A 23,648-nucleotide genomic window follows, 5' to 3' on the forward strand; every position below is an offset into this window, starting at 1 on the left:
TCCCTCCCTCCCTCCCTCCCTCCCTCCCTCCCTCCCTCCCTCCCTCCCTCCCTCCCTCCCTCCCTCCCTCCCTCCCTCCCTCCCTCCCTCCCTCCCTCCTCACACACACACATTCCAGGCTGCCATGGCCTCTTCACACTGATAGTACTCTGATTGCTGATTATTCCCTGTGAAATTGAATGAAGTCAGATGAAGCCATACAAATCTCCTGGCAGATCTACCCCCCCTCCCAACACCCTCGTCACCCAGCCTTGCAACCCCTGCCCGAACTTGAGCGAGCCACTGCAGATTATTCTGGCGTTCATGTTAGGAGGGGAGGGGGGGTGAGTGCATCGATGCGATCCGCCCTTTGGCATGGAGGTGGCAAGACGAGGCGTGTGGAAAGTGTTTTGTGGTCAGTGATGGAGAATGGAGATGCAGGTCCTGGTGTTTCAGGGGGTGGTGGGGGGGGGTGAGGGTTCTAAATAAAGCACTGATTCTGCAGGCTCCTCCTTCCCTCCAGCTGTGACAGCAGTACATAGACCTGAGATCTGAGTGTTTGCCGTGGCAACATGAGAGGGTGGGCGGGCTGTGCTCTGCATGGAGTCTCCTTGTCACTCTGATCCAGGCAACTCCAACATCAGACAAACACATTTGCTGCTTCGCAAGAACAGCAGACCTGCCCAGCCAGGGCAGCTTCAAACAGCCACGGTGAATGGTTGCATCTTTCAATGTCAAGCTTTGTCTTTGGCTGGGTTTGTTCTTGTAAAGAAAATAATTTTAATGAAAAGAAAAGAAAAAAAAAGGAAAAACGTTTACAAGTAATAGACCATGTGCTGAGCAAATGTACTGTGTGATAGATGTGTCTCTTTGTGTGTAAAATGGAATGAAACAGCCTGCTTTTGTGCATGAGCTGTTCAGTGAGGAGAAGCACGTACAAGGATAGATGGGGAGGGGGGGGAGGGGAGGGGAGGGGGAGAGGGGAGGGAGGAGGTCAGCGCTACAGCAGACTTCAATTCTGCGCTCTGCTCTGGTTAGTCACGACTCCTCTGCCCGGCAGATGAGCATGAGCAACAGGGTGAGGAGGAGTGCCTGCGCGTGTGTGTGTGTGTGTGTGTGTATGTGCATGCGCCTGGGCATTGCTCTCGGCTCCCCCCTTTGCCCCTCCTCTGGACAGCCAATCCTCTTTTTTTCAGACTTCAGCTTCGGAATGCCAGAGACCTGGTTGCCAAGGAAACCCAGCGTGTTGACAATGGAAGACAGGTTCACCTCTGTGTTAATCACTGCCTGGCAATAATGGCTGGGGAGACAGGGAGGAGGGAATGCCAATGGCTTGGGTTAGTGGTGGAGCAGGACACCACAGACAGGAGCTGTGGGAGAAATGCCAAGCATGGGTTTGTTTACCCAGCCAACTGGAAGGAAATGTATTTTTCCCTTTTCATTGAAAAACACTTAGGTTGAAAATCAATACACTGAAAAGTGTCTGCTACTAAACCAATAGTTTCCCTCAGGAAACTACTTTTACTTTAAATACTTCTGTGTAACCATAGAAATCGCAGCAAACAAGCACATTGAAAGGTTGACTTGGCATTTTACAATGTCTCTGTGTGCCGTCATCCGATAAACTGTATTTATAGATTCACAAACATGAGAAAAATGTGTGTGTGTGTGTGGCACATGGAGTGGCACGGAAACATAGTCCAACAAACCTAAATGTATAGTATCATTAATGCAAATAGTCTTCAAATGAGGTTTCCAATCCATCCGCTGACACTTCCCTATCGTGACAGTTAAATAAATGAACACAGGTAGAGTTTCCTTCACAGGAAGTCTGTCTCATTCACCTTCACAGGGAGCTGCTGCAGGAGAGGGAGGGAGGTGGGAAAGAGGGAGGTTCAAGTGCGTCTGAGCAGATAGCGTGTGGGTGAGGTGAGAAATGGCACTCGTCTACCCACATGCAGAGCACTGACACCAACATCTGCTCTGTCTGCTGGCTCTGCCTCACTGGCCGAGCCCAGACTGACAAAGAGAGGGGCGTGCCACTACATGTGTTGGGTGTTTAGGGGTCACCGTGCAGGGAACTGGGTAAGTGGGTAAGTGGTTGTACATATGCGTACATCCACAGTGTTTGTTGTCCATCTGCAATGTGCGTTCTCCATTATTGCTCTCAGAAAACGAACGCAGTAAAAAAAAACTGATATATTCCCAATCCATCAAACGGATAAAAAACAATCCAGGCATCATATGTCCTGATACTGTAAACGCCTTCCTGACTTCCCTCCCATGACACCTAGCTGAAGCTCTCACCTCATCGCCACTCCTCCATCTTCTCACCAGAAGGTGGCCTTCGAATCTCTGCTGGAGACCGACTCACGTGTCCCCGTGGCAACGAGATCTGCAGCTCCATTCAGCCCCCCACATGTCAGACGCAGCCCCTCGCAGCGAAACAGCTCAACAGTTGTCCCTCACATCCACAACCTCACAAGTTGTCTTGTGGGGTAATGGGTTTACAATGTTTTGCTACGTCCTGAGTAGTATAGGGTCATAGTATGGGATTTATATTGAATCAGGCTCTGTATGATAGCGCAATGATTAATTCATATTTAAGCCTCGGACATTACCAAGGGGGAGGGATTAAACTTTAGCAACGGACTAAACAAATTGTATGTATAATAGGCACATCTTTAACGGCAGCAAAACACAAAGAAAATGTTTATATACGATCATATATTTGTATAAAATGTTCTTCTAAAACCTAACGAATTTCTGGCTTCCCCATCCCCTTGTGCACAGAGCACATTTCAGACCTGAGTCCTCTTTTCCGGCTCCCAGCCTCCTACAGTGCCGTCTCCCCCTTATCTTCAAACGTGGGATCTGGAGCTCTCATCAGGCTGTTAGCAACGGCTGATGCTGCTGCTCCACGGCGCTCTGATAAGCCCGTCTGAGGCCAGTGGCTGGCTGCCTGCCTGCTTTGGGATTAGTCATAGCTCTCCCGCACCACGCCAGCTCAATCAACGGAGACAGCCGAGAAGGGGAAAGGTAAGGAAAGAGGGGAAGGGATGGAGAGGAGAAGAGAGATGAGAAGGGTAGGGAGAGAGCAGATGCTTGGAGATGGGAAGAAAGAGGGGTAGGGAGGAAGGGTTGGAAAGAGAAAGAATGAGCAAGGAGAGAGGGGTTGAGAGAGAGGGAGATAAGAGATAAAAGGAGGGTAGAGAGACAGCACCTGAAGCTAAACAAGATGCCTATAATGGCTATTTGGAAATGCTGACATGGTCAACTCAGCATTGACATTCATGATGAGATTGACCCTTCCCACTCCTTACATCACCTGTCTCCATGGTTTCATATTTGTTGTGTGACAGCTTACTTAAGTCCAAGGATAGATATTTAGCGACATATACATATATACACATACACACACGTTTTATTTACTGTAGTTATGCATTTGCATGTTATTCATCCTTTTGTGACTTAATCGGATACCAATTTTCTACCAGTAACTTGTCTAAAATATATTGAGTCAAGCACTTTACACAAACATTTTATTGCTGGAGAAATAAATACATCCTCTTTTTACATTGGCTCCAGAGTAGATGACAACCAGGGTCTGTACTGAGTCAACTGCTTGTCAGTTCCAACAAAACAAATATACAAGGCAAGACGTGACACCTGAATTGACACCGTAAACGGACGACGACTGGCAACCCTCCTCTCACACACACACACACACACACACACACAAAGGCATGTTTCCACCACGGCTGATTGGGCATGAAACACAGCGGTGGTAAGCAGGCTGGTCGGCCCTGCCGTACCCCCCCCCCCCCCCCCCACCGCCCCGGTCCGCCCCGCTAGGCCTTGTTGATGTAGCCCTCCTTGATCAGGAAGTCGTAGATCTTCCGCGTCTTGTTCACGTCGATCTTGATGAGCGCCCGGGCCTGAGCCAGCCGGAGTCCTCCCTGCCGCCTGCACTCGTTCAGCAGGGCCTGCTTGTACTCCAGGTACGCCCCTGGCACCAGGCGCACCACCTGGCACAGCTGCGGACACACAGACACCATCACACACTCGAAACTCTTGTGGTTAGCAAAACTTACTCGGCAACAAACCCCCAAGGGCTTTCGTTCTGCTGTGCGGTCCCTGTGTGTCCGAGTACCGTACCTCTTTCTCCCTGTCGTTGAGCTTCTCTGTCCCTGGCAGGCCAGTCAGGTTGAGGGGAGGGGCGCTTCTCCTACCTGTGGCTGAGGAAGAGCCAGCACACTGGGTGTTAACAGCTGTTAACAGGGTGCTCTGAAATAGCTTGACGACGTAGCTTTACAAAATCCTCTTTATCCTTTTGTCGAGGTAGACAAATGTTTACAAAAGGGAAAATTGTGTGAATATGGCGATTGTGGACCGTGTTTACAGTGTGCTGTTGTTACAATCGATGTTAAGGAATGGCACAGAGTACAGGGAAGAAAAGCCAAACATAAATATGCATGGCGGTTCTGTTTGTTGAGAATATTTATGGAAGAGCATCTCTCCGAATACATTAACTTGACTGTGCCTCAGGCTATGCCAAGAAAGGAGAGAATGGAGGGAGAGGAGAACAGAGGGAAGGGGGGTCTAGAGGGAGGAAGCGAGTGAGGAGGGAAAGGAGAGGTCCAGAGAAGCCTTACCTGACGTGGTGATGGTCGTGACAACAGGAGTGATGCCAGCGTCACTGTGACACAAACGACAAAGTTACTGTCACTACAGGAACACGCGCACACTAGTTCATCACTTTGAGATCTCAGTCTACAGAGACGGTGAATCATCACACAAGCCTGCATTTTGTCTTTTCAAGGGGAATAATTAGGGAAACTTAAACAACATCAGAAACAGGAGAGGGGGTAAACTAATAAGGGAGGCTCTAAATCAAAAAGGAGAGGGCTGCATGACCGGCTAGGCTAGGCTAAGCTAAGGTCGGGTCTCACGGGCCCGAGGCAGGGTCTTACATGGCGGCCTGTTTGCTGAGCCACTGCTGGCAGGCACGTCCATCCTGGATGTACTGCAGCACGTCACACAGCATGGTCCTCTTCTTGCGCTCCTCCTCCCGCACGCGCTTCACCCGCTCGTACACTTTGGCACCTGCAAGGGTGGGGTGGGGGGGGACACAACGGTGACACAAGGGGCGTTAGAAGGGCAGCTCAGTAATCAGAGTGGGCTGTGGCTGGGGATAGCTAGGCGGTGAGACAGTGACAGGTTGTAAGACGAGGCAGGCCAGACTCACTGCAGAAGGACTGGATCCCTGCTCTCCTGTATTCCTGGAGCCTGCGGATCTCTCTTCTCAGCTCAAACTCCACTGGAAGAGAGAAGGCGCTGCGTTAAAGAGGACGAGACCGACCGATCTCCGCCTAGGACAAGCAGACAGGCAGGCGGACAGGAGAGACACGTGAACTCTCCGACTCTTTAGATCAGTGCTTCCCAACGTCGAAGCCGAACATCAGACACTAGCTCAGCTGTGACAACTGAAAAGCCTTATCGGAGCACCTGCCCAAAGAGCAAGGTCTTTGACAGAACAATCTTCCTCTCTCCATTTCCAGAACGCACGTAGGACACACCGAGGAACACGGTCACGCGATCTTCTGCATCGGGAGTGCAGCAGATAATCTGACAGACTAATTACCATGGCGACGAGATTACTATGACTCAAAATACGCGTGGCCGCTGTCTGGAATGAACAGGACCAGTACGGGATGATACTCTAGTGCTGTGAGAAGAGAGACAAGACAAAACACTCACGTGCGTGACTCTCGATGAACTTGTCGTGCTCCATGGGACCCACGACCCTGGCAAAGCGCCTCATAGAATCATACAGGTCCTGTACCTTCTTTGGATAGCGCCGTTCTAAAACTAAAACAAACACACACACAATTTAACAGAAAGCATGAGGAAGGAGAGCCATTAGATAACATGAGAGCTGTATTATAACATGAGACATGTTATAATTAGATAACATGAGAGCTGTATTGATAACATGAGAGCTGTATTATAACATGAGACATGTTATAATTAGATAACATGAGAGCTGTATTGATAACATGAGAGCTGTATTATAACATGAGACATGTTATAATTAGATAACATGAGAGCTGTATTGATAACATGAGAGCTGTTTTATAACATGAGACATGTTATAATTAGATAACATGAGAGCTGTATTATAACATGAGACATGTTATAATTAGATAACACGAGAGCTGTATTGATAACATGAGAGCTGTATTATACAACCCGTGTTTCCATGTCACTGTGGAGAGGACTGGGTGGAGAACAAAACCGGGTGGGGATTAAAAAGTGCCTGGAAATATTTTTAAAAGTCGCCTATCTAACGCAACCAACAGACACATCCTGCTGTGGCTGGTAACTGGGTAAAAGAGCCTACGTTGGGCATTTCACCAGAACTGAACTCATTCACTCCCCCCCACCACCCCCCCCCCCAGTACACACACATACGCATCTCCACCCCCATGAGTCTGTGCTAGCTCGTGCCTCAAAGCATCGCCACTGTTGCTGAGTAACAGGCAGTGTGTCGGATCCAACATGGAAAGCTGTCACGGGGGTGTGAGGGGAGAGGTTCTACGCCTTAGCCAAACTCCCTACATGCCACCCATGAAAAATGACTTTATTTCGTTCGGTACACGGATGTCTGTCTTCTAATTTCTGTAGCTCTCTGCATAATCCATACCACATAGTTTCCAAAAAGGCAACATTTAAAAGGTAAGGTAGAGTGACAGTTTAAATTATAGACCGAATGTTTGGTCCTGCACGTGGCTACCTAAGAGTGTTTTAGTGTGAAGGCCTAACAGCCCACTGATGAAACACAAATAGATCAGCAGCAAAACAGATATATAATAACATAAAAGGAGGAGGAGGAAGTGGAGAGGGAAAAAAACCCTAAAAAAACAGACTTTGGAGTTAATCTCCTCCTGAACAGAGCAAAAGACTATGTCAATGTGACAGCGATGGACTGCAGTTGGTGGTCTCGAGATGGGCCGATGCCCTACAAGGGCAATGGAAATGTTGGTCAAACTGCCTTGGGCAATAACATCAGTCAAGGCACGACACTGAGCCACCCGGGCTTGGACACAGCTTCCATTATCATGTGACATGCGGACAAAATACACACACACACACACACATTCAGCAGTCTCCATGACAACAAGGCTGCAGCTCCGTTGGCAACTCTTGGTTCTCTTTTGTCTTGAAAGACTAGAGAGAGACAGATAAGGGGATGGAGGTTGGTGGATGGATAAATAAAACATAAGGGTGTCTTTTTCCACCCCCCGAAACACAGCCTTTTCCATACGGCAACACCTGGTGATAGCACCCAGCGCTGGTGATAGCACCTAGCTGTCAGAGAAGAAGAGGGAACCAATTTGGGGAACACATTTGAAGAGTTTCTGGCTTTCGAACCAGGTAGATAAGACAAAGGCATTGGAGAGATTACATTAACAGTCTTGATGAAACCTGACCCAGGAGGAGAGGACTGGATCAATAACAACTCAAATCTCCAATCTATTTGGTCATTAAACCTGCAGTGTTCATTTCGCAGGGGTCTATTCATATTGAAGTGATTATGCAGGGCCACGCAAGCTGGGCCTCAGGGCTATTTTGGGCCTCCATCGTAAATATGAGGTCAGTCACCACACTCCAGTCCCCCCTGGAATCACATAGGTCACTGGTGATGATTATTGCTTACAGAGTTGTCGGACGAAACCATGGAAACATTACATTCATATTCCGTCTGGTGGAATGCCACCGGGCTCCGGAACACACTCACTCTGGAACTTGCGCAGGTTAATCAGTCCATGGTCCCGGATTACCCTGCAAAACACACACAGCATTAGACTAGGACTGGACCGAGCTACACAGTCCTTAATACAAGACTACATGCAACCAACGAGATCCAGCAGATCATTGGTCCTGTCCTTCATAAGCCCCTCCCCCCAGATACCTGCCAGCAGAGATCGATGGCAAATTAGATTCAGTGAAAATGAAAGGGGAAAAGGTGGGGGGGTTGAAACCACACGCCTTGAAGCAGTGGCAGTGAAACAGAGCAAATGGTGTTTGTGGCCACTTGTGAACCTGGTGACCTCCAGGCCAGGGAGTCTTGCTCTGGGCCTCAGCCCATATTACCAGCCCATGTTGGGGGGCATCTTGACAGGTAGCATGCCAAAAGAAGGCCCAGAGGGGTGGGGGACGGGGGTAGTAGTGGCCTGAGCCAGCTAACATAGCACGGCTGCACTACATGCCATACCAGAAAGTTCTGGGAGCGACAACTCGTTAATGGTGATTTACTGATGGATGGGTTTCCACAGGAACTGGGGATAGCAGTTTCAAGAACTCTCATGGACTGACAGCACTACCACAGACTAAGGAAGTAGAGGGGAATAAGATGAGTGTAATGACATATTTGGGTGACAACAAAAAGTTTCCATCTAAAAGAAATACTAATATTTATACTTTTATTGATGTAGACTTGTCCTAGATATAAAAAGCTAATTCCAAGATAAACCTGTTGAAGACGGCAATCGGACATAAGATAACATCTGAGGCCATCTAGTGATGAACTAAAGCCATTACATTACAATGATCCACTTACTTCTTCCTGCGTTGTCGCTCCTTTAACCTTGAATGATATATATCCACAACTGCAATCTTAAGAGCTAGATTAAACCAGAAAAAAATGGGTTATTATGTATTTCCTAGGTCAAAAGTACAGTGCACATAATGTATTCATGTTAGCCTGCATGCACATAATGTATTCATGTTAGCCTGCATGCACATAATGTATTCCTGTTAGCCTGCATTCTTTCCCTGGGAAGATCAAACTCACCGTGCAAGACATCTGAGTCATCGTCCACAAAGTCAATGTCTTTCAGATCCCATTCAGCATAGTTGTCAAACTCCTGGATGGGGGCAATGGAGAACAGGAGTGGATGAGTCACTGAGAAAGCACCGGATTCAAGTGTTTCATCAGGTATTACAGGGACAGGGAGACTTTAGAAGATGTTGTCTGGTTTTCCTGGGGCTTCCCCGTGTCCAATGGGAGTCAGGTGGCTGAGAGGTTAGGGAATCGGGATAGTAATCAGAAGGTTACCAGTTCGATTCCCGGCCATGCAAAAATGACGTTGTGTCCTTGGGCAAGACACTTCACCCTATTTTGCTAGGGGGAATGTACTTACTGTAAGTCGCTCTGGATAAGAGCGTCTGCTAAATGACTAAATGTCATGTAAATGAATGTTACAGCTCTCCTCACCTCCATGAAGTCTGCTCTGGCAGGCATGTAGCCAGCCATGTCACGAGACAGGAGGGAGTCAAAAGTGGGTCTGGGGGGATCATCCGTGGCTAGGATGAAAGACAAATAGTATAAGTTCCTGTATGATCTCTTCCTCTGCCTCCGCCGTATTAGCAGAACAGGGCAAATTAATTTAGCATGTATTGTATTTTGATGAAGCCCAGGAAGTGAACGCTTCAGGGTCTCATCACTGGGCAGTTCTCAAGTGGAGCGATGCTGGGCGTGCGTACTGACGTTTGAAAGGAATGGCGCTGTCGGCCGTGCGGGCCTCTTCCATCTGTCTGAGGCTGAGCAACGTGGAGGAGAACAGAGGGTTGTTGATGAAGTTCTTCATGTAGTGGCCCTCGCATTCCTCCTTCCCTTTGGTTCGCATCTGATACGCCACGTCCTGCCTGGGTAGTCAGAATCCCAAAACAACATTTGGTGTCAATCTGAGAAGAATCTAGAAAGTGTCTACAAATGCCAATAGGTTTACATTGCTCAACAGGTGTGTGTGTGTGTGTGTGCATGCCCTTGCTTACCAATTGCCAAAACCACAGTCCATGATTGCCTCCAGCAGGGACATCTCCTCCAGAGCTGTCCAGCCAGGTTCCAACACAGGGAAGTCAGAGGTCTACATGGAGAAACTTCATGTCAGCGGTACACAGTCATGGAAGTCTAGTTATCCACAATTGATTTGCTAAAATATCTACAATCCAAGATTGCTTGCAAAAAAAGATACACTATAACAATCCCAACACATCTACTAGAGAGAGACATGAAATGTGATACTGTAGTTTAAATTGAAGCAGAAAATATATCAATGGGACTTTGTGTTATGACTAGCATGCTTCCTCCTACCATGATTTCATACTTGTGATCACTCTGGTGCTTCTTGTACTCAAATCCTCGGGTGAAACACTGAAATTCATAATTTAATAAGCAATTAAAGGAAAGAGATTCGGACAAGCAGCTAGATTTTTGGGATCAAAAAGTTGGATCAAAAAGTCAGCCCACGGACCTGAAGACAGAGTAGAAACGGTGATGGTCCACATTCTGCACATTTGACGTAAGGCTCAGTGAGGTAGGATGAGCAGCCTCGACAAGACGGCTTATCAAATGGATCATCTTAAGGAAAATTGTAAAAATATGAATTGGCTATTTACAAACTCATGATGTCTTAGTGAATGACTGTGACTAGTAAAATGGAAAAGGATCATAAGATTTCATACTTGATAAGTTCAGGTTACTGACAAACAATAACCAACCATGACGTTATAGTATACTGTAACTACTTAACTAGCTTACAACACAATTGCAACAGCACAATCAATAACCATAACAAGGCAAGCTGAATGAATAACTTTTGCACTGATGTACATCATGAAGCTAGTAAGCTGGCTAGCCTAGTTACCACAAATGTTCGTGAAATTGTTGAACGGTAGTTCAGTAGTTAACAGTAGTTAGCTACAATCTTCTTAGTCTAGTTAGGCTAGCTAACTAGCTAGCTAAACGGATACCAGTGTCCGCTACTAACTAGCCACTCACTACCAGCTAATTCACTGAAATGGGTAGCTAGCTAGGAATGTCGATGCACGCTTACTACTTTTATTATTTTATGGTAGTTTTTATTATATTTTCAATATGTCTCTTTTGCAATCTCACATGTACTTACTTCCAAAGGATGCCAAACGGTCCATAAGACAAATTAGTGGCTAGATGCTACAGTAAACAGGTGTAATAGCTGGACAGCAATCTGGAGGTTCTTAATATGCGGTCAGTTAGCTAGCCTAGCTTCTTTTTTCCTTCTTTTTTTCCAGTGTAATGGCATTGAGAGGTGTATTACCGACACCTACTGTTCGGGAGTGGGATTCCGGCGGTCAAAGATTTAATTTCCCTTTTTAGTTTAGTTAGCACTTGTTTTGTATAAAGGCGTATTGATCCTTTTTTTTTTTTTTTTTTTTACAATTTTTTACTTAACTGAATAAAAACCAAACCAAAAACAGCGTCTTCTATAATGTTTTCCCCACTAACACACATGATGGCAGGACAGCTCATTTGCATGTTAGGGAAGGGGGTAGACATTACATCAGGTGAAAAAACGGGCTGATATAATGTGTATCCCTTCGGTAACTTTTGCTAGAAAAGAGAAGACATCTCCATATGATCTCAGGTTGTTCATTGAAACCAAAATAACACATAAAATAATACATATGATGGCAGGACAGACCCTTTGGATGTTAGGGGAGGGCGTACACATTATATCAGGTGAAAACCTGACCCCGCTCGACCCGGTGAGTAACTTGTACACCTGAGCTACTTACTTATGTGTGGGATTTGCTACAGCTAACCAGACGGGCGTAAATACAGGGTGTTGAAAAACCTCAATGCAAATTTGACCACAAAGGTAAACAATTTCTGGATAGATGGCAGTAAAAATGTCAGTGAATTCGAATCCTTTAATAAAAGAAACCAATCAACATTGAAACAAGTAGGATAATATTGGAAAAGGTTGCAGGTCTTCTGAAAGATGCCAGAAACAGAAAAAGTAGGTAAACTCACAGGCTATAGCATGCAGCATGGGCGTATCTAGCTGAAGCCCCCCCAAAAGTTTCATTAGCCCCCCCCCCCCACAATTTTTTTAATGAAAAATAAATAAATATCTTTTTTTCTTCTTCTTCATATTTTACATCTAAATTTGTTAATTTCTCTTCCTAAAACCCACTAGAGGACACAATTTATTTTAAAAAATTTATTCTGGGGGAACATGCCCCCAAACCGCCCTTGTTTTGCTGGGTCACAGGAAAAATAATACGTTTTATGTAGGGTTTTAGCCCCCCCAAAAGTCGGAACCTAGATTCCCCCCTGGCATGCAGTCATCAGTAGAATCCATGTAAAGGTCTTCATTGATAATCAAAATATGACAACAATTGTATAGTTTTAGGAGCAGCCAAACCTGTTTGGAATGTGCATTGACTTAAAAGTTAAATAAGCAACTGGCTTGGACCATCACTGGTGTGTTTGAGGTAAAGCACAAGTTCCTTCGTTTGAGGTAGAAGACCTTTTTGGGCTGCTACCCACACAGTTAGCTGTGTTGCTCATTCCACGAATGCACGATCCTTACAAGTTGTACCTCATAAAGGTGATTAATCAGACTTTCCAGCTATATCAAATACAATACCAATTGGTAATATTGAAGGGGAGGAATAATTGACCAAAATAATGTTTCCAAACCTTTTTTGAGGAGTTTATAAATGTTTTAAATATGTAGAACTGGAATAAAGCTCTAATCTCATGTCCAGTTGTCCATATCAATTAGCATGCTGTCAACAAAGATTTACTTGGGGACGGACAGCAGAGCTATACGTGCATGTGCATCAAGCCTCAATTCCCAAATATGCTACTTGATGAAGATCTAACTTCAATCCTGAATTTGAATGTAAAAACCTGACATTTGTGCATGACGAGGACACACACAAAATAAATATTACACATATGAGAATGACTAAGATATATTATTGATTTATTTACAATATATACAATTTGTGGTACACTGACAGAAGAGGACAAACGTTGGTCACCCTCCTGTCATGTGTGTCAGTAAATGGTCAGAGAATAATAGTCAAAGTCTTCTTTTTCACCTTCTTCTTTGTCTAAATTCTCGTCCCTCTGGTCCATCTGTGTATTGCCTCCAAGGCACTCCATGTCCACTGTGGCATACAATGGTTTGAGTTGTTTCACCCAAACCAGACCAATTTCACCCAAACTAGGCCACTTTCACCCAAACCAGACCAATTTCACCCAAACTAGGCCACTTTCACCCAAACCAGACCACCTTCACACAAACCAGGCCACTTTCACCCTAAACCAGGCCACTTTCATCCATATTAAGTGTTAATTTACTACTAGATTAACGCATAATAATAATTAATTTACTACTTTCTACTTTGTCTTTGCATTGTAGCTGAGTTAACAAAATGCAACCGCCTGTGATCTGACGTAGATCGGTCGCTGAGACGTAGCTCGGTCATGTTTTGGGTCCGTCTACACAACCTGAGCTGAAAATGGAAGAGAAACGGGATAACTCCACATTTCAGTGCGACAAAGTTTTCGCGCTTTGCACATGCTTTCAGGAACTCATTTCACACGTATATAATGTACTGAGAAGCAAATCATGGAATTTGCTTTACTGGATCTTTAAACCTAACGTTACTGTCTCCGGGGAGGGGAGGACAAACGATGCCAGCCGTCCAAATATACACGTATTTGCAGCTAACACTTCATCAAGCTCAAGTAAAGTTAAAAACAACAATACAGGTAGGCCTATATTAATTATGGTATTTTTTTGCCATAAAACACATATTTATGTATTAGTTTGTTGTGTATCGATTTGCCAGCGCTAGATGCAGAGCAGGGGGTAGGGGTAGGAGGCTGGACCAGCGCTGGATGCAGAGCAGGAGGCTGGGACCAGCGCTGGATGCAGAGCAGGAAGTACGGCTTGGAGGCTGGTAGGCAGGGAGCACACTCAGGATACCATGGGACTGTGGACCTGAAAGGCAGGCTGATAAATAGCTGTTCTGCTTTGAGATTTGAGGATGGTTTGGTCATAATAAACACTGACAAACATTGGATATGTCTAAGCATGTAATACAGATAGATGTTCTTACATGTAACTGAATGCAAAAAACTGACTAACAACGTTAGCATCAACCCACTAACAAACAACGTTAGCATCAACCCACGTTTGCTACAGATGTGAGATGTGAGAGTAGGTGTACACAAGCACGTCTTTCTCTTGTTTAGCCAGCCTTCAAATGGGGTCATCCCTTTCCCAGTTGCAAAAGCATGTTCAAAAACCTTTTGCCGCTTGTCTACATGATCAAATAATAATTTATTCATTTAGCATATACTTCCACTAAAACAAGGTCATCGGTTTTGATCTCAAAATCATACGCAGAGGGGCAGCGCTCTTATCCAGCTTGGAATTTGAATAATGCTATCCGAACATAAAAATAAATGTTTTAAATGTAAAGTAGCAAACACGTAACGTTGTTTATAATACAACAATATATGGTAACATATTTTTGACACTTGCAAATCGAACATTTTGTTACATAACCTTTATTTATCAAATTGATGACGATTGTGAGACTACCTTCTCGAAGACTTGACGTCACTCGATTCCTTCAATCTCTCAATACAGTAGCCTTTTCATGGGCTGCCATGAAGATAATAGTAATTTAATCAATACAATAATAATGAAACATCAAATACAAAACATACCTTCGGAGCAACTAGGCGCCTAACGCACCGGAGCTCGTAAACAAAACTCAAACTGAAAGACACCCAAACCAAAGTGCTGTGCTAAAAAACACATAAAAACGGGGAGCTCTTTTTGCCCATGGTGACCAGCGAATAGGCTAGCAGCATTGCTGATCAAGGTTTCTACTACATGCCCACGTATAGACCAACGCATAACTCAATCCAGCTATACAAATCATAAACAACAAGGGTGTTTGAAGAACCTAATTAGCCAGATCATGATTAGCAAGATGATGTCATCTTGGATGTTTCATTTGATCTCGTCGGATGTCATATGTACGAAGAACGGACCGCTGGGAGCATCCAGCAGCATTCTATAAACATTTAGATTTTCTTTTTTTTTTAAATAAAAAATAAATAATAGGTTTTGAAAATGACGGATAACTATAAAAATACTGAATATCACCGTCGATAATTGGCCATGCCGATAATCGGGCGACCCCTAGCTTGGACCATCACTGGTGTGTTTGAGGTAAAGCACGGGTTCCTCCGTTGTTAGGTAAAAGATCACCCTGATTGGTCCCTGGAGGTAGAAGATGGCCCTGATTGGGCCCTGGGAAGCACGGGTTCCTTTGTTGTGAGGTAGAAGATGGCCCTGATTGGTCCCTCTGGAGATGTTGGTTGTCCTAAAGAGGAAATTGATTTAAAAGCATGGTTATATTTCTTAGAATTTGATGAAGAGCAGACCCCTAATCATACAGCACACACTGAAGTTCTGAGAAGCGAATAAAAAAATGTAAAAATGTCCCTTTAACCTAGCCTATTCCAAATAACCTAAGGATCTGACACAAGCACCTCTGAGATCTCACTTGAGGCCTGCACTAAAGCATTTACCTCTTATTTCACCCTTTCAAAACACAAGGCCTAAGCCAGTATACATAGTCACTTTACTCAAAGAGCATATATGTTTTTCAGATATTTGCATCCAGGTACCCAAAGAAGGCACTCTCGATATATACAAAACCAGTTTGGGTAGGGTCATGCTTTTGTTTACCTCTACAGAGGTTATAGGTCATATGGTTGGTTTCTATGTGCAAATAATTTCAAACACTTCATTGTTACTTCTTATTTAAAATAATCTGACAGCTCAGTCATGTAAATTATCAAAACTTTACAGGTACCCAAGTGGTCGAAGAGGGTGAGGGTTGGTGGTTGCAGAGCATCATCATAGACCAGCTCAAACTCCAGGATCTCTGTAATGGCCTCACACTGGCTAGTGTCTGCAACAAAAGAATATTCAAATATTATCTTTGAAGTGAGTTAAATATAAATATCTAGGCCTATGTAAATATAAAGAGATTGACCGAATTATGTTGTCATAATAATCAGACGAAGACTCCCACTAGAGCCCACAGGACAAGCTGACAATGTATATTTTGGTGGCATCATATAACAATTTTGTGATCTTGCTGTATTTGTCTGTTTACTGCTTGGTGCCTGCCTGCCTTAGCCTGGCTGCCAGCCCAACTTCTCCCCGCCGACAAAAAAATTTGGTCAGGAAGTTGGGTCTGGAGGGTCTCGTATTGGGAACAACTACATAAAACCAGGATCTGGGCGGACCAATGAAATTGCCAGGGCGGGCTTTATACGATGATGGACAGATGATCAACAGTAACATAATCAACAACGTCACGAAAGAGCCCTTGGGTTTAATTCGTTTTCAACAAACAACATATTACGTTGCTCTGATTGGTTGTAGGTTTATCCAATTGAGCGTAGAGGCATTTGTTTTACGAGTTCGGTTGAAACACGCCCCATAGTCACAGCCCAACGGAGAGTTTTCAGACTCATATTCTGACTAGAATTATGAGTATGACAACGTCAGGCTATGCCTGCCTCATACCAATGTGTTTCACAATAGGCAATTCAAACTACCGTAGATGTTGGTGCGTGTGCATGGTGTAGGCCATCAGACACAACCCAATATTCTTTTGGCTCTCGATTATCCTCACACTGGATAGGCTTCTGCAACAGAATAAAGTATAGTTATTAAAGTACAGTTGTATCAAGTAGTAGTTATCATACTGCAGGGTTTCCCGCAGAAAATTTGTTAGTTAAGGGGGTTAGGTGGGGTTTGCCGGCAGACCGGCAAATATACGTTCTGCAGAGAAGCAAAACTGCCGTTCACGGTTTGGAATGAAAGAGAGAAAACAGGACGTTTTCTTTCAGGACGTAACATGTTTTTTTGACAACCTAGTTAAGGCGGAAGGCGTGTGGTGCTTAGGCGGCCGCCTTAACGGCAAAGTGCTGGGAGAAACCCTGTACTGTGTGTGTGTGTGTGTGTGTGTGGGGGGGGGGGGGTGGATACACAAAGTGATTGTCAGGGCAGAGATAACAGATTGTAGAGATAAGAGATTGATATAGATTATATACATATTTACAAAATGGGACCTGATGGTTCCCTACGTGAAGGTCTCACCCTATCCTGCATATTTGGAATGCTATGCTTAACTTTGCCAGGATTTCATTTCGTGAAACAGAAAAAGTATTTCAAGTGGTGCGTCACACTGGCTACTTGGACCTGTTATCGGTCAAGTACGTTGATGAGCACAAGAAGTCCTTAGTTTAATATTTTGAAAAAAATAAGCATTACCTTTGATTTCTTCGACAACCACGTTCCCATGTTGAATGCGTCTGCGTCTTTGCCATTGGCAAAATGGAACGGTTTATTTGCGTCACTACCGTGATAGCCTTAGCCACTCCTTTTTTTCTTCTGTCAAAGTTATCTTTAAGTAAACTATCTTAAAACTAAAAGTTTAGTCTAAACTGTGTAAAACTGTGGTGCTGAAAACATGTAGGCTTATGTTTTCTTCACTGGCGACCTAACAAAGGTAAATATTTTACATAGCATTTTAGAAGTAATCACAATTTCTTACCGTCTCAAGTTTGTGAAGTTCAGTTTTGGCTTAGTCCTCACAAAGATCTTCTGCCATGTTCAGTCACCAACCCCAATATCCTAAACTATCCTAGTAGACAGATGAAGTCTTCAGAAGGTACAGTACTTCCGAGCAGGAACGTCTGTGAAGTGAAGTCTCTTGCCTTGTTGGGTGTGTTAATATTAAAAAGGAAGATCCAATCCAGTGTCCTAATACTTATGTTATGACTCACATCAGTTCTTTAACTGGTTCATACCAGTGCATTAGCTGTGTGCATTATGACTGATTCCCTTCCTGTTTTGTAAACTGGCCATTTTCAAACTGCACCAGCAATTGTCTTTTAAAATACAAAAACCCAGAAGGTAAAGATTAATTGCCCACTATTTATATTCTGTAGAACAGGAGTAAAGCTCTAATCACATGTCCAGTTGTCCATATCTATTAGCATTCTATCATCAAAGATTCCCTTAAGGTCAGCAGAGCCATTCTGTGCATGTGCATCAAGCCTCAATTCCCAAATATGCCACTTAATAGAGATCTAACATCAATCTTGCATTAGAATGTAAAACCTGACATTTATGCATGACGAGGACACGCACAAAATAAATATTATACAAATGAGAATGACTAAGATATATTATTGGTTTATTTACAATATATACAATTTGTGGTACACTGACAGAAGAGGACAAACGTTGGTCACCCTCCTGTCATGTGTGTCAGTAAATGGTCAGAGAATAATAGTCAAAGTCTTCTTTTTCACCTTCCTCTTCGTCTAAATTCTCGTTGTCCTCTGGTCCATCTGTGTCGGTATTGACTACAAGGCGCTCCATGTCCACTGTGGCATACAACGATTTGAGTTTTATTAAACTGTCAGGTTGCTTAATATGATAAACAAACGAACATTCTTTTTGTATGTATTTACCGTTGTGAAACTTTGGGTAGTAAAGCATACCGATATCACAATGGTACTGCACAATGAAATTAAGTGTTGTGTATGTCTTATCGCAGTTATTACACGCTATTCTTGAGGTTGTAGCTCCAGTTGTACTGCCGTTTCCCATTTTCTTTTTATTTAGCAGATGCTCTGGATGACTCACAGTAAGTACAGGGACATTCCCCCCCGAGGCAAGTAGGGTGTAGTGCCTTGCCCAAGGACACAACGTCATTTTGCACAGCCGAGAATCAAACCGGCAACCTTCTGAATTAATAGCCCGATTCCCTAACCCCAGCCATGCCTAAGGACACAACGTCATTTAGCACCGCCAAGAATCGAACCGGCAACCTTCTGATTTAATAGCCCGATTCCCTAACCTCAGCCATCTGACCCCCACGTAAACGTATACATTTCTTACCATTATGGAAGTCGCTCATGTCAGGAAAAGGCTGGTTGGTTTGTGGCACAATGTCCAGAAGTGGATCTGAATAGTACCAATAAACAAATTGTTGATGTTCAGATACATCACAGTGATGGTAAACTTTGGAAGATACTGATATCTCATGGATATATTACAGGGATGATTAATACTGAACAAACAATACTGTCACACACTATGTCCAATACTGTCACACAGTATGTCCAATACTGTCACACAGTATGTCCAATACTGTCACACAGTGTCCAGACTCACCATCACCCTCAGTTGAAATTGCAACACTGCTTGTCCTGAAAAGGTCAAGTTGTCTTATTAACAGTGTTAGTATATGATTTCTGATTCATATACTTATATAATACTTGACACTGTAAAATGTGCTTTAGAGAGAGGGTTGCCCCCCTGGTTCCTGTCTTTCTGGATAACCTTGGGACTTTCTGTAGTTGAGGGGGGGGGGGGGGTCAAACATTAAGATTTTAGATTTAAATTGTATTAATTTAGTAGATACTTGTATCTAAAGTGACATACTAATATGGGCTGCGCTAAGTAGGGTCTAGCAGGTGCTTCCGCAACCCCAAGAAAGACCAAAGCATCCCAATAGCACCCCCAAAAATATTGCTCATTTATTAATAGTATTTATATATAATATATATAATGTATTACGCAGCTCCCCCTGTCAATAATCTAGCACCCCCTCAGCACCTGCATTAAAAATTAGCTGGTGCCGTCCCTGCACACTAGTGCATATAGACAGTGTAGGAGATGATCATAGATCAGATGTATTATAAATAGTATAATATTGTTGTATTGAAGTGTAGTAATGAGGGGAAACTGAACACTGAAACTTTTTTCATTGGGACTCCATACACCCAGTCATGCAAATATCCATTTCAAGTCCAAATCAGTTTCTGCCCTCACGTTTCTAACTAACAAATTCCATGTGACATGAAACTGGGCATAATTTCCTGAAGTGTTTCGTATATTACACTCTTTTCTGAAATTACAATTGGCTGGAAACTCACACTGATTGTCTGAGAACTGGAGAACCAACTAAAGGAAAGGACCACTCTCCCCAAGCAATTACTTCTTGGCCCGCAAAGACAAAAACTTCTTGTTCACACATCTGTAGCAGTAGGAAAGATCAAGCAAACTAGATCATTTAAAATGGAAACCACATTTGATAACACATCATGCTAAGCTAATTAGCCCTACCTCTCAGTTTGGGTAAGTTTAGGAAGGCTGTACATGCAGCCAATATAACATTCTCATTAGCGAATGATTCATATTCACCACAAAAATGTATAATTTAATTCAAATTGTAGGTTTAGTGCTTAACTTTAACATAGGCTTACCTTCACATTTTTGGATTGACATTTGTAGCTCTCAGTATCATACACAACCATAAAATGGTTAGAGTTTGTATCGTCTTCACATTGGACAGGGGTCTAGGGAATAATATAATCTCTCATCAGAACAATCAAAGTATTATGTGGAAGGGCTATTGAAAACAAGTAATCAGGTTCATAAATGGTAGCCATGCATGCATGGAACAGACATCAAGTTACTTACCAATAGTAACTTGTGATATGGACTAAGGTAAACTTCTTAGCCTAACACTGTAAAGTTGTTACCACTGTCCAATATTAATACAATTACCTTGAAGGCGAAATTTACAGCTACTGTCGGTAGCATTTTTGCTGTAGGCCGTCTCAAGGAGCTCTAACCGAGTAGATTTATCAACATCAGAGCAGAAAATAACTGTGAACTGACAAACTCTAAATCTGGCTAGAAGTCCTATTAAAGGCCTACTTAATATTTTTTGTATAAAGTAGGCAACTTGTGTCACCTTTTCCATTGAACCAAATTAGTAGATGTCCAAATTAAATAATCCAGAACTGACCTGTGTATGCTGCTGTCCCGCCATCTTGATATTTACCAGAAAGATTTCCAAACAGCCGACTCTACGCAGACACGTGTGCACATGACGTCACTCCACATTAATAATATGATATTTGTATCTAGTGTACATTTATAGAAGTATGTGTTATATAATAACATACACTTAAAATTATATTGTTGTGGCTTGTTTTGAGGTAAAGTTCAGTTGTGAAATGAATGCTGAAGATAAAATGTACAAGCAGATATCCTACCATAGCATTTTGTCCTTGAGTTACTGTCCTCTCGTCAGTGCCAAAATGTTCAGTTGTTTTGTACTGACTGTTACCAAAGGCAATAATCATGTTTGTGAAAGTTTGGTGGTAATCCTCCTTCTCTGTGTACCGATTAATCCACTGGTTTGTAATTCTTAACATTTTGTCTACACACGCATACGTTGTCAGGAAGTATCTGGAACAGGAAGTGAAGTGAGTTAACAAAGAGTATGATGTATACAAATAGATCAGAATGCACAATTGGACTTGGTCCAATTGCCTGCACCTGTTTCCTGTATACTGTAAATATCCCCAACTCATGTAGGACTACAGCGTTTTGTCTGTGCCATATGACCATCAAACATTATTATTCAAACCACAAAATTACATATTTTGTGGTTTCTGTGTCGTACAATTCTCAAATGTAGTTGCAAAACAAAAGTAAGGAAGTGCCTCATAAGGTACTTCTCATTCTTTCCACATGGTGTTGATCTTGCACCAGGCATTAAAGAGAGAACGGGAGAGCCGTGAACACAGCCAATACATCTGACACATACACACGCACAAGTAACAGTCTGGAGAACCTTACTTCAGTTGGAGCCCTAATCCGTTCAACATGGATGCAGTGTGGTTACCAGGCAGTAGGAAACAAAGATGAACCCAAGACCCAGGGAGAGATGCTCCCCTGCTCCCCAGCATGGGAAGGCACTGAGTCAGGGAGGGCTCGCACTGATGGGTGAGTCCCAGAGCCCCCTTCACCCTTGTAACTCCTCCCCTGGGGTTTATGCAAATCTGTGGAGAGAGACTCGATCGTCTTCACAGCAGCTGCTACGGGACACGAGTACTCTGGGCCATTCATGTCAATCACCAAGGAAAAGAGCGGATTCTCAAAAGACGGAGAACAATAGAGGAACAACAGAACTTTCACTGTCTCTGGGTCACCCTGCTTCCTGTCTCTCCACAGGTTGGTCTAACAACCTAGGTTTGTCTAAAAAGACGATTGAGACGCGCTGAAGACCTCGTCTTCCAAAGCTCATAATGTGGGGTCAGATGGCTGAGCGGTTAGGGAGTCGGGCTATTAATCAGAAGGCTGCCGGTTCGATTTCCGACCATGCAAAATTACGTTGTGTCCTACGTTGTGTCCTTGGCAAGGCACTTCACCCTACTTTCCTCGGGGGGAATGTCCCTGTACTTACTGTAAGTCGCTCTGGATAAGAGCGTCTGCTAAATGACTAAATGTAAGTGGCAAGTCATTGGTGTTGTCTGACACATGTAAGACCACAGAGAGCAGACACCAGCTCGATCCCAAATCTGACTGAATGTAACTGAGGAGAGTGTGTCGATATCGTGTAGGGAGCATTGCACTCATGCCGAGGTTAGCAAATGCAGAGGCATATGAAATCCCGTCTTGTCATAGAGCACACATTGGGGCCATTAACCATGGAGGCTAACAAAGAGGAAGACGTTGTGAGCATCTCACAGGCAGACACGTGTTCTCTCACACGGCCCCGCCGCACCCTCTCTGCCTGTGGGCAGCCAACCTGCCCTTTCCTGCCCTGTACACCCCCACCCAGATGCCTGCTCGCCTCGAGGTAGGCCTGACAGAAGCGCACCCCCTCCTCGCATTGGATCAAAAGCTCAGAGCTGTGGGGTGCCTCTGTATAGAAGTGTGCCCGATTATGCACTACGGCCAACACAAATGCCCTCTCTCTCCTCCCCCCTCCAGCCCCCACAACACCCCTCTCCCCCCACACTCCCCAGCTGCTGTTATTTGAATATGAGGGGCCCGGGAGTTGAAAGGGGGGCATCTGCCACACGCCTTCAGGGCTGTTCTCTCCACGAGGCCCACATTTATAGAGCCTCTCTCATGGTGATATACTGTAACAAGATTAGACCCTTTGAAAAAGGAAGCAAGGGGCTGGAAGCGGACGTACGCTCGTCAACTGCAGCCAGGCCTCGAGGTTGGAGATGGTACAATAGAAGACACCTGGATGATGTCATGGTCATCTTAGTGAAATGAGAAAGTCAATGGCTAAGATGCATGGAGCCATTTGGAGACTAGCCAATCAGGAGATAAAGAAGAGTACCTGAACTTCCTCACGATCTGAGCACTGAATACGTAGTCTGGACCTTACTGGAGCCAACGCTGAGGCGTCCTTCATTCTGAAAGTAAAGTTGATGTTCAATCATTAATTCACTTTCCTTAGTCATGATCTCATTGTTTCTCCTCTCTCAAGAGGACCATTAGCACCTCTGCTTTAGATGTCTCTTACGGCGAAGCCATCCCTGATGATGATGATGATGATAGCGTCAGCATTATGACCTCATCACCAAAGCACCGGAGAGAACCACGGCTAAATCTGTATCTGATGCTAATACGATGTGTGTTTTAAAGGCAATATTAACATTCCATTAAAGAAAACATACGCTATATTTTCGTATGTTTGAGATACGGCAGGGCAGTGAATCAGGGGTCGTTGAAACCCACCAGGAGTAGTGGAATGAGCAGTACGACTTGAGCATGAACTTCTTTGTCTTCATTTCTTGAATTGGGGAGTAAGCATTTGACGTCAGCAGAAATTGCATAATCACTTTGTAATGGCTGTTTTAACTTCTTATTAATTAAACTACCTGCCCCCATCTGGCCACT

General features: G+C 44.0%; 2 protein-coding genes and 1 long non-coding RNA gene across 5 annotated transcripts; all 3 read right to left on the bottom strand.

Moving 5' to 3' along the window:
- Positions 1 to 3,820: 3,820 nt before the first annotated feature.
- tada2a (transcriptional adaptor 2A) lies at positions 3,821 to 11,100 on the bottom strand. The gene is made up of 15 exons (XM_084675115.1): positions 10,953 to 11,100; positions 10,299 to 10,405; positions 10,139 to 10,198; positions 9,820 to 9,911; positions 9,533 to 9,690; positions 9,260 to 9,348; positions 8,837 to 8,909; positions 8,603 to 8,666; positions 7,781 to 7,824; positions 5,740 to 5,850; positions 5,228 to 5,299; positions 4,953 to 5,085; positions 4,635 to 4,678; positions 4,138 to 4,217; positions 3,821 to 4,016 (listed from the first exon to the last, which is right to left on the bottom strand). The coding sequence occupies exons 1-15, from the start codon at positions 10,975 to 10,977 to the stop codon at positions 3,831 to 3,833; spliced, it is 1,338 nt and encodes a 445-aa protein (XP_084531241.1). The 5' UTR covers positions 10,978 to 11,100; the 3' UTR covers positions 3,821 to 3,830.
- Positions 11,101 to 14,378: 3,278 nt separating this feature from the next.
- On the bottom strand, positions 14,379 to 17,382 carry LOC146257708 (uncharacterized). Of its 2 annotated transcripts, XR_014730008.1 has the most exons (4): positions 17,193 to 17,382; positions 16,475 to 16,564; positions 15,721 to 15,819; positions 14,379 to 15,225 (listed from the first exon to the last, which is right to left on the bottom strand). It is a non-coding gene; the product is annotated as an uncharacterized LOC146257708 (long non-coding RNA). The 2 variants fall into 2 exon arrangements; XR_014730007.1 differs by lacking the exon at positions 17,193 to 17,382 and having other exon boundaries at positions 16,475 to 16,940.
- A 721-nt stretch (positions 17,383 to 18,103) lies between these two features.
- On the bottom strand, positions 18,104 to 21,201 carry LOC146257709 (uncharacterized). Of its 2 annotated transcripts, XM_084675199.1 has the most exons (8): positions 20,999 to 21,201; positions 20,749 to 20,809; positions 20,505 to 20,567; positions 20,201 to 20,293; positions 19,871 to 19,971; positions 19,107 to 19,141; positions 18,831 to 18,896; positions 18,104 to 18,313 (listed from the first exon to the last, which is right to left on the bottom strand). In XM_084675199.1, exons 2-8 carry the CDS (start codon positions 20,770 to 20,772, stop codon positions 18,195 to 18,197), a joined length of 501 nt encoding a protein of 166 aa, XP_084531325.1. In that variant the 5' UTR covers positions 20,773 to 20,809; positions 20,999 to 21,201; the 3' UTR covers positions 18,104 to 18,194. The 2 variants fall into 2 exon arrangements, with proteins under 2 accessions (XP_084531325.1, XP_084531326.1); XM_084675200.1 differs by lacking the exon at positions 20,505 to 20,567 and having other exon boundaries at positions 20,999 to 21,197.
- Positions 21,202 to 23,648: the final 2,447 nt, after the last annotated feature.

The sequence above is a fragment of the Hypomesus nipponensis genome, chromosome 15 (assembly GCF_054491055.1).
Source record: "Hypomesus nipponensis isolate SF chromosome 15, ASM5449105v1, whole genome shotgun sequence".
NCBI classification, from domain to species: Eukaryota; Metazoa; Chordata; class Actinopteri; order Osmeriformes; family Osmeridae; genus Hypomesus; species Hypomesus nipponensis.

Bases quoted from the DNA above. Each gene is read 5' to 3' on its own strand.
- LOC146257709 (XM_084675199.1), bottom strand. From the start codon at position 20,772: ATGGCGGGACAGCAGCATACACAG. The intron at 20,294-20,504 runs GTAATTGTATTA...ATTATTCCCTAG, and splicing joins CTGTAAATTTCGCCTTCAAG to ACCCCTGTCCAATGTGAAGA. The intron at 18,314-18,830 runs GTAAGAAATGTA...TGTATGCCACAG, and splicing joins CATGAGCGACTTCCATAATG to TGGACATGGAGCGCCTTGTA.
- tada2a (XM_084675115.1), bottom strand. From the start codon at position 10,977: ATGGACCGTTTGGCATCCTTTGGAA. The intron at 9,349-9,532 runs GTCAGTACGCAC...CTTTCATCCTAG, and splicing joins CAGCGCCATTCCTTTCAAAC to CCACGGATGATCCCCCCAGA. The intron at 8,910-9,259 runs GTGAGGAGAGCT...GCCCCCATCCAG, and splicing joins CCAGAGCAGACTTCATGGAG to GAGTTTGACAACTATGCTGA.